We start from the raw sequence: 14,461 nt of genomic DNA on the forward strand, positions 1-14,461 counted from the left end.
GGGTTGCGGCTGTAAAATGAATTATAACCTTAGAGCTTTAAACTCGCAATCTTGAGACTTTATTCTATTGATGATCGTCTTCCCACCAATCTATCAATCTACTTATCTTCTATTCTCCATTTCTACATCTTAATCCAAGTTTGTATATAGCCAGCTAGACCACAAGTCGGCCAATCAGGCATTTAATTACAACATAAGTCGTGCCTTGGAGAAGTAAACCATAACCCAAGCAATGGGCATCAATTGTTCATGCACACTTAAAGATAGGTCCAAACATGATTAAGGAGTTGGCTCTTGATTGCACAAGATTCCACCTTATCATAGGAAATCGTGCCAAAAGAGATAACACGCCACGCTGGATAAGATTGTAGGAAATAGAGATCGGAGAAAATTGCAAAGAACTTGAAGCACAAGGAACATTGAGTTATGCGCTCTTAGGATGAGGAGTCAAAGTAGCTCCTCAACAAGATGTCAACTGTGCACAACTGGAAACTACAAGCAGCAACGACTACTCCCTGAACAATAGACTGGTACTGAAAAACAACAAATGTTTTTGGTTGATTTAAGATTGCTCACTGACCCAAGATGCTCTTGCATCATCACGACCTCATATAAATACCCTTAGGGTTTTTATCCCCATTCGCCATTTGCAAAACCCTCACCAATGGTTTTGATGTCTGGATATAAAAAAATTAACAAAATCAGTGAATTGTAATATCAGAAAATTAAATAATAAATCATTAATCAAAGTTTGAAACTCCTCCATCATCTCAGCAAATCTAGCATAAAAAATGGGATTCATGACCTTTTTTGCTTTAGGCTTCTTAGCATAAGGACTTTCCAACCATCTCTCACTCACAAACATTCCTTTCAGGTTGGGCAATGTAGCTAATTTGCTTTGCAAAGTGAGAAATTAGTAGCAAAGCATGTGATCCCTGATTGCACAAGATCCTTTTTATTAGTGTGCTCTCTCATAAGACTCAAGACTCATGTGTGGTTGTAGATGCACTTTGTGATATTGCTTCCATCTCCAACCACATTCTTCACCCAACTTAGTTTCCCTACATCCTCAAGGAGAAAGTCAAGACAATGGGCAACATAAGAGCTCCAAATAATGTCATTAAAAATCTGCTAGTTGCCACATATGCAGCTGCATTATCAATCATAATCTAGATGATAGTAGCACTCCCACTCCTATCACCACTAAATCCAACATGTTGCTCAATGTCTTTGCATTTTCACTTGATGAGAGGTAGTAATTGATATGAAAAATTCTATCTATCCCCCAAAAACAATTAGAAAGTTGTCGAGAATCCTTCTCCTACCATCTATCCACCCATTAGATAGGTTTCACAATTTGATGAGTGTTTTGGACCTCATCTTGCAACAACAACCCACTATCCTCATAACGACTTGGAGCCTTGAACCTCTCGCATGGCACAATCATTGTACTGACTAGTAGTGACTAGTTGCTCTCAATACGAACTAGATAAAGCATCGAAGGGAATATTGTTGTAGTACCAAAATCTAGCACATAACTTTGCCTCATGCAACAACTCTTTGTTTCTTGTAGTCCCTTGCAAACTATGTTGAACATCAAGAGTGTTACGTGGAACAAAATACTTTGACATATGCCTGCCCACAATTCTTGATCCTCGTATACCTGGCCCAAGTGAGAATCACATGTTGGATGAAGTGGTGATGGAAGCAGGAATGTGTGATGTGGTCCAGATTGAGACCGATAATGCAATTGCTTATGTGGCATATGGCAAACTTCTAATGGCTAGGCACTCGATATTATTTTGGAGCCCTTGAACTACCCATTGTCTTGACTTGCTCCTTGAGGACATAGGGAAACTAAGTTGGGTGGAGAATGTTCATGACAATGGAAGGATTTGCCACACATGGGTCCCGAGTCTTATGAGAGAGTGCACTAATGATAAGGATCTCATGTGATTAGGGTCATGCACATTGCTACTAATTATCTCACCTTACAAAGCATAATAGCTACATTTTCCAACTTGAAGTAGATGGTTGTGATAGAGAGAGATGGTCGAAGAGTCCTTATGCGAGGAAGCCTCCTTATGCTAGGAAGCCTAAAGTAGAGAAGTTCGTAAAATCCTTTCTTGATGTTAGATTTACCAAGATGGCAGAGTTCATTAATGTAAGTTTTCAAACTTCTTGATGATTTACTATTTTTTTTTTGATATTACAATTTGTTGGTTTTGTGAATTTTTCTATATAAAGGTGTCAAAACTGTTGGTGATGGTTCTTTGAATGGTGGATGGTCATGGATAGAGTGAGAGGTTATCCAAATTTTGTATGGATCAAAGAAAATCAGATATGAACCCATATGGTGCATAATAGATTGGAGGTGGAACTGACAACTCGGCATATTCACGTTACTACTTCTTGAATCCCTAGTTCTTTTTCTCCCAATAATTTCCAAGTAGATGTAGATGTCAAGGTTGGCCTTGACATATGTACTCAGAGATTAATTTCTGATGAGCACTTTTGAGATATGATACTTGATGAATTACAAAGCTAGAAGAAGGCCAAAAGGCCATTGTTTTCTTAACTTGATTACAAATGTAGGATAGTCACTTTGCAGCTATATAAAACAGAACCCGCGTTTAATTTTATTATACCATTTATTTTACTCTTTAATTTTATTGAAATCTCTACTATAAGTTAAATGGCATTTTTTTATCCTTGCGGATTTGTGGTGGGAAGATTATGGTGTCATAACATCTAATCTTGAAAAGGTTGTTACAAACATATTACTATAGCTTTGTAGTTCTTATGGTTGTGAGTGCAATTGAAGCACTTCTGAGGCCATTCACACAAAAAAGAACAATAGATTGACTCAAAAGTTCTTGAATGAACTTGTATATGTGCAGTACAACCTTTGTTTGCATGAAAAGGTGTAAAGACATACTTCACATGGAGCACTTGTTCTGGATGACATTGATCCATATGTAGCAAATTGGATTGATGCTCCTGATGATGATGATATGGATGTGGATCCATTCTTTATTGTTGATCATAGTTGAGTTGGAGTGGGAGGGAGCTGGATGGGATGCATAATTGGCAGCACTTAAGGAGAAGGAATGTATTCTTGGTCATTCAGTAGAGGCTCCTATTGAGGCACCTATTGAGACACTTGTTCAGGATACTACAACTATGTCAGCATCACCCACCCAAAGGCAACAATATCATTTGAGCTTTAGTTGTAGACACAATTTATGATTTCTAATTTTCATTGATACCAAAACTTGAACTCAATATGTATTAAGAGGTTGTAGTTGTTTTGTAGAGTTGGACTACGATGATATGTTGAACTCAATCTTATTCAGATGTTGCACTTGTTTTTTGGTCTATGACTTTATGCTATTGCTAATTGGTATGCATTTAACTCTATTTTGACTTATATATGATGGAAATCTCAAATCAGTTCGTTCTACAAATCTGGTGTATATGTTTGTTTTAAGAATATTTTAAGAAATTATATATTTTCAACTGTTCAATAAATGTGTCTGAGCTATTGTTGATTTTTTTGCTGAGTTTTTAAAAATATTGATCTAGCCAAGTGATTGTTGAGTACAAGTTTTTCAACTTTGGTCTCTCAGAAAATACATAATTTCTTTGAGATCATTAATAGATTTCATTAAATTTTGACATCATGTGCCATTTTCATTTAATAAGATAAATTGTTGCTTCACTAGTTACTTTGAATTATAGAGAATATAGAACAGGAGGACCAGAAAATTTAATATAGGACTGATATTCCTTCATAATCAATGAATGGCATGTACATCCTTTAGAAGTTCATCGTCAAGTATTTAACCCACCCGATCAATTTTTTTTCTCAGTTTTCATGTTCCAAGTTCCATGGCCATAATTGCTCTGGCAAAATAAGTGTCGATAGTCCTAGGAGCCTTGACAAATTTGGGTCTGGAAGGCAATAAAGGACAAGTAAAAGTAGAATATGGAAAAGAGGGCACAAATCTTTTGCATTTGTGTGTTTTGTTTTAATATTTGTCACTTCTCCTTGGCTTGTCTTTAGGGGATGATTCCCAGCTGTTGCCATGGCATGTCCAAATGTTTCTGTTTTTTATTTTTTTTAAGGGACAGCCCCTGGGGACATTTTCGAGATGCCCCTGCATCCCCAGACTTATGTCTGATATCTGGACAGCTGGAATTGGCCAGTGGACATGTCCACATGAAACATAGACTAAACTATGTCTCATACTCATTCATATTCATGTATAATATTCATTTTGATTTATATCAAATTCTTATTTGATGCATATAATACTTTTTGTATTAGATATTCATATACAATTATCAACATTCCTATGGAAATATAGCTTTATTTCAATTGAAAACAATAAAGGTCATTTTCAATGGCTGAATTCATTTCTCAGTACTGTACTGCTTTATTGGAAATACAGCGTAAGCAATTTTTATGAATATTACACTCATTGGGCATTGTTTAAATACTTCTTTTAGCTCTATAACATTTTAAATAATTTTGATGGAGTATGTTAAATAAAAATGAACTTAGTACAACCACACATGCTCTAGGTGACATATCTTGATTCTTAATTATAATGCCAAGAAATTTCACTCTTTAGGCGCCTTTGACATCAAACTGAAAAATCCAATTTAGGCACCTCAATTATCTCTGGGTGTTTTTCAGGAGGATATATTTGAGATGTCAGCTGCTATACAAAAAAACTGATTCTTATGCAAAATGATTGTGTGCTGTTGAATTCTTAATTATTTTAGTCTAAATATTGTGTTTCTTAGTGAGATGATGGGAGGACACTTATTGTTTTATTAAACTGAAGTCTGGGCCCAATATCCTAATTTATTTGACAAATTTTGCAGAACGCTCTCCACTTCTTGTATTTGGGACTTGTCATAATGGCAGCAGGATGGCTCGGTATGTTTCAATCTTGATAAAATATTTCATCTCCAGATGGTTTGAGGTTTGTTGGTCTGGATATTTTTGCAACCGTATAAAAGCAAATCACTTCATGATTTTGGGCACCCTATTTATTAACATCTTTATAGTGTTGATGCTTGGAATGCAAATGACATGTATTAATGGAATACATTATTTTCTGTTGTACCAGTTATAGATTTCCTGTTCTTTTAGCTGATCTATTGCACAGATAAATAAGCAACCATTTAGTGGCTAAACAATTCGACTAATTGTTTTATTTTCTCCAGAGATATCATGTTGGATGCAAACAGGGGAACGACAATCAGCTCGCATGAGAATGGAATATTTGAAATCTGTATTGAGCCAAGATATTAGTTATTTTGATACAAATGGTAGCACAGGAGAAATTATCAGCTGTATTTCTAATGATGTAGTGGTTGTACAAGATACAATAAGTGACAAGGTATATACTATATATCATAAATTTGCAGAAAATTGGTTTGATTTATTTTCTGATGTTCTAAAAACTTGCCTTCACTTTGCTTTGCACTTTTACTCTCAAATAGAAAATAATCAACAACAGAGCATCTTTAATTTTTTATTTCAACATGAAATAATCTGACGGTCTCACATTTATGTAGCAAATATGCTAACAATATTCTTATCCTTGTTTCTTGTGGCAAATCGATTTCAAACCCAATGGCAAAAACTAAAATCACTGATGCTAGATAAGCCTCTACTTAATGATGGAGAATCCCTTGTTTTTTTGTTACAGATCTCCATAAGTTCAGAAAGCTCTGGTTACTTGGCATTATTACAAGAGGACCTATTTAATTCATCAAAATCAGACTTTGCCTTGGGTGAGCTGCAAGAGATCTAGACTAACTTAAAATAATTGTTCAACACCTTTTGTGCTAAGACTTTCATATTCTCAGGTCTATCTCAGCCTTGCATATGAGTGTTATATTTCAGGTCACATTTGCTAGCACAATACAAACATCTATCATGACATATAGCGCAAATTCATCTGTCCTTAAATCTAGCCTTCTGGGTCTGACAGTGATGTAAATGCCACTATATATTTTCCCTCATAAGTGCAGTGCACCAGTCCCAGATCATCTTGTTCTATTGTAGAAATGGTGCTGTATTTCTTATGATGCAAGCTATTTACAGCACAATTAGATTCATGATAAAGAACTTAGTAGGTTTATTGAATATTCTTTATACCGATCCTTGACTGTAGTTCTCCCTTGGATTATGATTTCATTTTACTTACCATCTTAGAATTCAGCTTGATTGAAAAGATAATGCTGGAGATGTCAAGCTTGTGCAATTCTGCACCACTGAAAAACATTTCATGAGTCTGTTTTTTTGTTTAGTTTTTTGTGCATTTGTTGTAGATTATTTGTGGCCAAGATTTATTTTGTGAAGTGCTACACAAAGATTTATATATTATGCTTTAAATTATTGAGAGTTGTCTTGAGAATACATTATAGTGTTGTTTCAATCAAGAACGAAGTAGCTACAAATGCATCCTTCATTGAATCTGATTACAATCAAATGGTAACAAGAACCTCATGAATACCTTGCACAAATTTGAAGATCACAAAGAAAATCTTTAAACTAAAAAATTACCAGTTGTAAATTGCTGAGTTAAAGGAGTTCCTTCTTGTCTTTTACTGAGCTAGCATTGGCATATGAATGATTGATTTCTTTTGCCTTTTGTGGAGCAAGTTGATTTCATGAAATCATTGCTAGTTTAAGTGGCAATTAAATAAACTTTGATGGCGCAATTTCCCAATTCGCTGGTGGTGAGTCTTTGTGCCTTTTGCTTGTCTACTTTAGATATCACAGCTGTTGTGACTTGGCGCAGAATGTGTGGCAAAATTATAGAGGACAAAGTGATTGATTATTGGTAGGGATTAAACTAGTTGTTTTATTGTAGTTGGTCACATGGAGGCATCTGAAGGGGATAATAGAGAGAACAAAACATGGGAATGTGAAGGATTAATAGAGGAATAGGAGAAAGAAACAAATACATTGTGTGTGTGTGAGAGAGAGAGAGAGAGAGTAAGGGCATCAAATATTCTCAATGCTCATGATGTTTTACTATGAATAAAGTAAATCATTTCCTCGCCAACTTGGTATTGTGGTAATAAGGTACATTCTATGTTTTGCTCTGTATACATATTTGTATTGTTCTGTGAACATGAGTAATATTTCCATTCTAGAGAGAGAGAGAGAGAGAGAGAGAGAGAGAGAAGGGGCAACTTATTAGGATTTGATATAGAGGGCTAATGCAGACCAGGTTTGAGAGAGAGTGGAGACAACGATTGCTAACGTTTTAGACTCATGCTGCTGATAAAAAAAAAGAATAGTTTATAGTTGCTAAACATAGAACATGTGAAGGAACTGTTAGAAGTTGTAAAAGTGCAAGAAATTTCTAAGTTTAGAAGTTTTTTGGTCATTTTCTACAATTTATGCAGAGTTGTGGAGTTTTGGTGGACTTCAAGACATCTTTTTGTTCAGCCTCTTATCTTAATTCTCACACTTGTATGTAAATTCTGCGAGGTCTATTGGATACTTTCCTCTCTTCATTTCCTTGATTCCATCAGTTTAGACATTTCTGACAGACGTTTGGACTTTTACTTCCTTAACCTCACCTCCCAGCCTTCTGTCTTGTCCGCATCCTTGCATTCTCTGTTGCTCTTTTGTGAATTTGCATAGTTCATCCAAACTTCTTCCATTTCCTTCCCATTCGTCAACCTTTTGTCCTTCTCAGTACCTGATTTCTGTGACCTTTGTTTCCTTGTTTCCTTCCTGTGACTTGCTGGAGTTGTCCAGAATTCTTCCAATCCTTGTCCATCCCCAAATTTCTCAAACTTTTGACCTTTGGACATTCCTTGTAAATTACCATTTAAGTGTTTTGCAGACTTGTGGGCTAACAGACTTCATTTGTGTTTCCCCTCTACCTTCGGACTTCAGTCTCTCTTGTTCTCTAATTATTTCCCTAATTCCTACCATTTCCATTTTTTGTAAATTCCTGTTGCACTTCTAGACCTATAAATTTCCTCCTCTTCCCTTCACAAGCTCCATGTTTTCCTGTATCCATTTTAATCCCTCATGCAGAGTTTGGAATTATTTCTAACTTCTTCCCTTTACATCGTGACATCCTTTCAACCTTGTGGAGTTTTGATGGACCTCAATACTTTCATCCCCATGTTTGGATCTCACCTGTAGTCCTGCAATGAAACTTTACTTCTCCCATCATTTTACCTTTTGTTGCTTATCCTTTTGTTGCAGAATTTCAATGGACTTTAGGATTTCCATTTCAATGTCACATCTTGACTTTCACATCTGCATTGAATATCGACAAAGGTTCCAATCGCTTTTTTCTTTGTTTCTTCCTATCTGGCATTCTAGTTTACTTTCAGACTTTCAATTTTCTATACAGACTCCTATCTTGATCTTTAATGTCACATATTTTTGCACATTTCTTCTGATGTCTTCATTTGCCCGCTTTATTTTTTGTGGAATTTCAATGTAATTCTAGTCTCCCATCCCCATGCCCATTCCTAACATCCAATCTTGCATCGAATCCCAATATTATCTCTTATTTGCCTCAACCACTCCCTAGATCTTCGAAGGATGCCATTAATAACCTGATTTTGACTCTTACAACTACTCTAAGAGGATTTTCTTGCCTAAAATCATTGTTCATCTCAAGGGTGTGGGTTGACATGCAAATTCAATGGTAGAAGATGAGGGTGACCATGTTTTTGTTAGAAATAGGAAATACTGAGAGGACGGGGGAGGGGAGGCGGGGTGGGGAGTGAATTTGTATTCCACCATGGATATCATTAACAACCTTACAACTTGCATAACAAATTAAACTGATTAAGGTGAATAGTAGACACAACCTTAAAGCAATGGAACACATAACACCATTATTTGTTAACTAGGGAAACCTTGGCCAAGGGAAAACTCCGGTGGGGATGGTACCCACAAAATGATCCACTAATCAAAAATATCTTGTGAAAGATATTGACCTTGTTAGGAGTCTATTACATCCGTATAATGTGTCCGTCCTTGTTAGAGGACTAGGCCTTGTTAGAAGCCTCAACCCTGTTAGGAGTTGTTATTACAATTACAAAATGTATGCAAGATGAGCCCACTGCCCAAACATGCAATGTACAATGATATTCAGTATACAAAAGGAATAGATACAAAAACCTCTTTCTCAATGCTAATATCTCATAGTATTGTTAATCAATGCCTACAACCAAATGTCTCTTTGAATGAATGTAGATCTTCATAGGAGCTTCAATGTGATGCATTGTGACATATTCTTGTATTAGGCTCCATATTTTTCACATTCATTGATTTGATTGTAATAAAGGTTTGACAACTGTAGTCACATTTCAAGTCTCTACTATCTTTTTAATAGTCTCTTCTTTATTACATATGGGCTTTATAGTTTGTGAAGGGTTCATCAAGTATGTTTGGTTGTTTGATGCTATATCTCTAATAAATATAAATGTATAGTTTATCTTATACTGTTATTTCAATGTGTTGTTTTACTTGGTAAGTCAGGGCTTTGTAACCAGCTGGATATGGCATTGGTCCTAGAAGTAGTCACATTTCAAGTCTCTACTATCTTTTTAACAGTCTCTTCTTTATTACATATGGGCTTTATAGTTTGTGAAGGGTTCATCAAGTATGTTTGATTGTTTGATGCTATATCTCTAATAAATATAAATGTATAGTTTATCTTATACTGTTATTTCAATGTGTTGTTTTACTTGGCAAGTCAGGGCTTTGTAACCAGCTGGACATGGCATTGGTCCTAGAAGTTTGTGACACACTATACAGTCAAAATGAACATTTTTTAGCAGTATCTTAGAAGGAGGATTAGTCATTTATACCCATCTCATGATTTAGTGATTTGCCATGAAGCATCTTTAGTGATTTCTTGTTCTAAGGAATCATGTTTTGCATACCTCCATCTAGCATCTTTGCAACGATGATGCAATGATGTTAACATCATTTTAATAAAGGTTCTGTGTGTGGTAGTTAAGTCCTTTCTCTAGTGGAAACCTTTGGGGCCAAGCATACAATAGATACTACTGCAACACTTTCAATTTGTTTATTCATAGTTGTGATTAAATGAAATTACTATCCAAGAATACCTCTAAGAGCACCCTTCTAGGTTTAGCCAAGCCTGAAGTGAAGGGATTATCTGCTCCCAACAAATTCCCTCTAATCACATTCATTCTATTGATGAATTGATCAATCCCCCCTAAGGATGTCATTTTCTTGACCCCAAAGCAAATTGATTTCTCTAGGTGTGTGGGCAGAAACTTTATGACCCAACAAAAGCTTTAGGAAGAAAGCAATGGACAAGTGAAGTCTAATGTTGAAGATTGGTGTATGTAAAATATTAGTTTAATGCATGCATATATGTATACGCTGTCATAGAAAAGATCCAATTCGTTGAAACAATTTATGTGAATGTATAAGCTACAATTTTTTTAATAAAAGTATTGTCATTTTTCTTTCCTACAAATTTGAAGTATGTTGATGTGTATTTACGGTGGCTAGGTTGGTTATTTGCTTATTGAACCCTGTAGTTTGAAACTGCACCAACTGGTACCAATGTAATTACTAGGTTGTGTTAAGAGAGTGTCTAAGAAAGTTTGTTGTTGTAAGTGAGGAAGAAGGCTCATAGTTGTAGATATCTTGGAATGAGGCATGACACACTGAAGAAGGTAGAGAGAACCAGCAATTCCTAATACAGCATAATGTGAAGAGGGACTGCAACAAGGTTGGATGCAATGGAGGAAACACAATAGTGAGGAGTCCAAATAGAAAATGTTAGTGAACTTGAGGAGGAAGCATAAGATCAAGAATTGAAAATTGAAGATGTAGAGAGAAGATTTTTAAGGGCAATTTCAAAGATAAGTAGTACATTAATGTTCTATCCTTTTTTCCATTGACTGGATATTGAAGATGGAGAAATATTTACATTACAAATGGTTGATGATTCAAAGATTCCTTTGGAGGAAGAGGGTATTAGAGAAGAGGAAGAGGATTTTCATGCATGATATAAATGTGGAGAAGGTGGTCACAGGACATTTGAGTGTCCATAGGTGCAATAGAGCAATGAAAGAGTGAATGATGCAAGCAACTAATTGACAAGAAAATGAAGAAAGTGAGGCTTCACCCAAACATACAAAAGAATTGGAATGAGGATATTCGTTAATGTTGAAGAGGGGGTTGTTAGAACTAGAAAGGAAGAAGTGAGATCTGGTGCACAGAAGAAACTTATTTAGGATTGTGTGTAAGTTAGGTGGAGTTTTCTGCGAGGGGATCATGGATGGAGGAGGCATAGATAATTTAATCTGTTAAGAAATGATAGTAAAAGTCAATTGAAAAAGATAAAAAATCCCAACCTTCACAAGGTTTTGTGGCTACAGAAAGGACATCAACTTTTGGTGAGTGGTGTTTAGCTAATTTTCAGGTTGGTTGTTAAAACTTAAAAGGATTAAATAATGTGTGATGTAATGCCCGTGGATGCTTATAGTCTCCTAGTGGGGGGATCACAGCAATTTGATAGAAAAGATATGTGATGGAAGCATGAACAGGCATACCATTGTCAAGGATGCACTTTGAGCCCATAGGAGGATAGGGAAGAAGAAGTGGACAGTAGTCCAAGAATGTGCTTGGTTTCCAGAAATAATTTTTTGAAAAATATGAGAAAAGAGAAGGAATGTTATGCTTTTATTCCAAACCCTGTGGAAGGTAGGACAATGGACAAGGTTGATGAATGCAGGTATCGGAAGAGTATGCAAAAATGCTAGTTTACCAAACAAGGAAGCAGATGGGACAACACCCATGGAAAGAAAAGAGGTGAATAGAGAAGTTTAGGAATAGAGAAGTTTAGGAAGTTTAGAAATAATTTTTTGAAAAATATGAGAAAAGAGAAGGAATGTTATGCTTTTATTCCAAACCCTGTGGAAGGTAGGACAATGGACAAGGTTGATGAATGCAGGTATCGGAAGAGTATGCAAAAATGCTAGTTTACCAAACAAGGAAGCAGATGGGACAACACCCATGGAAAGAAAAGAGGTGAATAGAGAAGTTTAGGAATTAGTGGCAAGGTATTGATAAAGGAAATCTTAAAGCCTGTGTGGTGTAATAGCAGTGTTAGCATTTAAGAAAAGGATGAACAATGTTGTACGTGTACAGATTCAAGGGTGATAAGTAAGATGACTGTAAAGCACACACTTCATTTCTCTCTATAGATGATTTGATGGATTTCTTAAGGGGAGCTAGATCTTATACGATTTGAAGTGTGGGTATCACCAGATATGGAGAAGGTAAGCTTGTAGGACCACAGTTGTTATATTACTAGTGGTTAATAAAGGTTTTATAGTGTGGTAAGATTGTACGACCCTAATTATGATTTTGTTGCATGTGGCTTTTTTATCTCAGGTTGTGCCTGTAATCCAATTTTTGATATTCCATTGATACATAATACAAATGCTATAGAAGCTCTACATGACCTCAATGATTGTCTTTTTGTAGTCCTTTTCTGCTTTCCTTTGTGGATGGAAATTGAGCTAAATATTATTCCCTTTTGTTTGACATTCCATAAAATGTTTGCACAAATAATGTTTCTCATCCTGATCTTTCTTTCCCTGTGGCCACCAGTACATTCCAATAAATATTTCATTCTATACAAATCCTTGCCAGAAATTAACCAATTCAATATATATTCCTTAACAATTGGTTAAGTTAGATTTCAGCAAGCAATCCTTACCGACATAGTGTTCAAGTTAAGCAAATTCAGTGCATCTGAATATCATTATATGTCAAGCAGGGTCATTTGGTTGGGTATAGCGATTTCTTAAGGAACTTCACCCTGTTATGGTCCCTTGATCTAAGGTCCTACCATTCAGATCTAAAACATTTTAATGTGCAGTTGTTCTATAAGGTTTTTTTTGTCAGTTACTTTCCTGTTGACTAAGGACTTGTGATATAAAATGTGAAATCAGCTACCTCTTCATGCTGAAACTCAACACTGTAGAATTTGTGGTATATACCTAGTTTGTAGAATCTATATTACCTTTTCATGCTGAAATTTAACACCATAACCTCAAGAACATATACTTTTATTACTAGAATCTATGTTATGGCTCATTTGGATTGTTCTCGTCATTGGGCATTCATAATTCAACCAAAGGCATACGGTAATAAATAATGTGTATCTCAACTATAAAATCAGCTATACTGTCACTAGATAGCTCATGAAATGGATGCATGGACAGGGACATTCTGCCAGATTTAATGAATTGGTTAATTTATGACCATAAATAAATCTTATCATAGGTGGACGGATATCCCTTGACATTTATTATTACCCCCATATTTAGGTTGAAGCTTGCCAAATTCTGATCATATTTATAACCAATTCCACTACGCATGAATAGCTTTCACAATTATAATATTATTCAAAATACTGGATAAAAAACTTGAATGGTTTCAACATATCCTGGCAAATCTCTTTACCCTAACTCACACCATGGAGGGAGAGCTCAACATTGAAATCCAGGCCTACAATCTAGGAGATACATCACTGACATAATATATAAATATTTTCACTTTAGAACCTGGAAAACATGTGAAGGTCAGGGAGAATCTCAAGGTTGGCAGGTAAAGATTAGGTCAGGAAACGCCTCAACATTGGACCATTAAAATATTTCAAACAGCATTGCAGGGTTTTAAAGGATATCCATGCATTCATCTTTCCCCGCTGTCTACATATATATCTGAATTACACAGACACAAACTCCTATGTAATTTCTTACATGCATTCTGTCATTAAATTCCCAAAGCGCAGCTACTTCAAAGAAAATGATTTAAGCAGATACCTAATAATGGAAAATTTAAAGGGTAAAATATTCAAAATGAGAATTACATCCTCTAGTACCATCAAGAAGCCCTGGATGCTTTAGGTGACCTAACTGGGGTTATCCTTAAGGAATTGTGATTCCTATCTGTACTTTTCCAGCCAGTACAAATCTGGATAGGATGTAAAAACTTCATACGAAAAAATGTTGATGAAAATTGAAACAATGTACATGTATTAATAGTGATTAGTCTTCCTTTTGCTAGGTACCTGCCTTCTGATCTGTCGAAAAATCTCTTTGAGAAATTAATGTGGGCTTCTTTAGGAAAAATATAAATAATGTTAAAACTTAAAAGACAACATGATAGCTTCATTTCACTGTTTTGACATATCCAGAAACGCATCAAAATTCCAAAAATAATTATTAAATAGTAAAAATATCAAATCCTCTTGTTCTTTGATAACTGAAAAAAGATACATAAGAGTCTTTGCTTTAGGGAGAAGTCTTCCACTCTCCTGCTTTGTGGCTCAGAATATATAAAAATTCTATATTAGAAAACTTCTATTTTAGTAATTTTGCATTCAAGTAAATATGGACC

At 35.4% G+C, this 14,461-nt stretch overlaps 1 protein-coding gene across 2 annotated transcripts in view; it reads left to right on the forward strand.

Moving 5' to 3' along the window:
* LOC149555062 (ABC transporter B family member 13-like) overlaps nt 1-14,461 on the forward strand; it is a 47,189-nt gene that overhangs the window by 7,551 nt on the left and 25,177 nt on the right. For both annotated transcript variants that reach the window (XM_089829093.1, XM_089829094.1), the window contains exons 2-3: nt 4,894-4,948; nt 5,239-5,414. In XM_089829093.1, the coding sequence (XP_089685219.1) occupies nt 4,894-4,948; nt 5,239-5,414 (231 nt within the window). The remainder of the gene's footprint in view (nt 1-4,893; nt 4,949-5,238; nt 5,415-14,461) is intronic.

Source organism: Cupressus sempervirens, chromosome 5 (assembly GCF_028749045.1).
Source record: "Cupressus sempervirens isolate cs-2001-9-10 chromosome 5, ASM2874904v1, whole genome shotgun sequence".
Taxonomy (NCBI): Eukaryota; Viridiplantae; Streptophyta; class Pinopsida; order Cupressales; family Cupressaceae; genus Cupressus; species Cupressus sempervirens.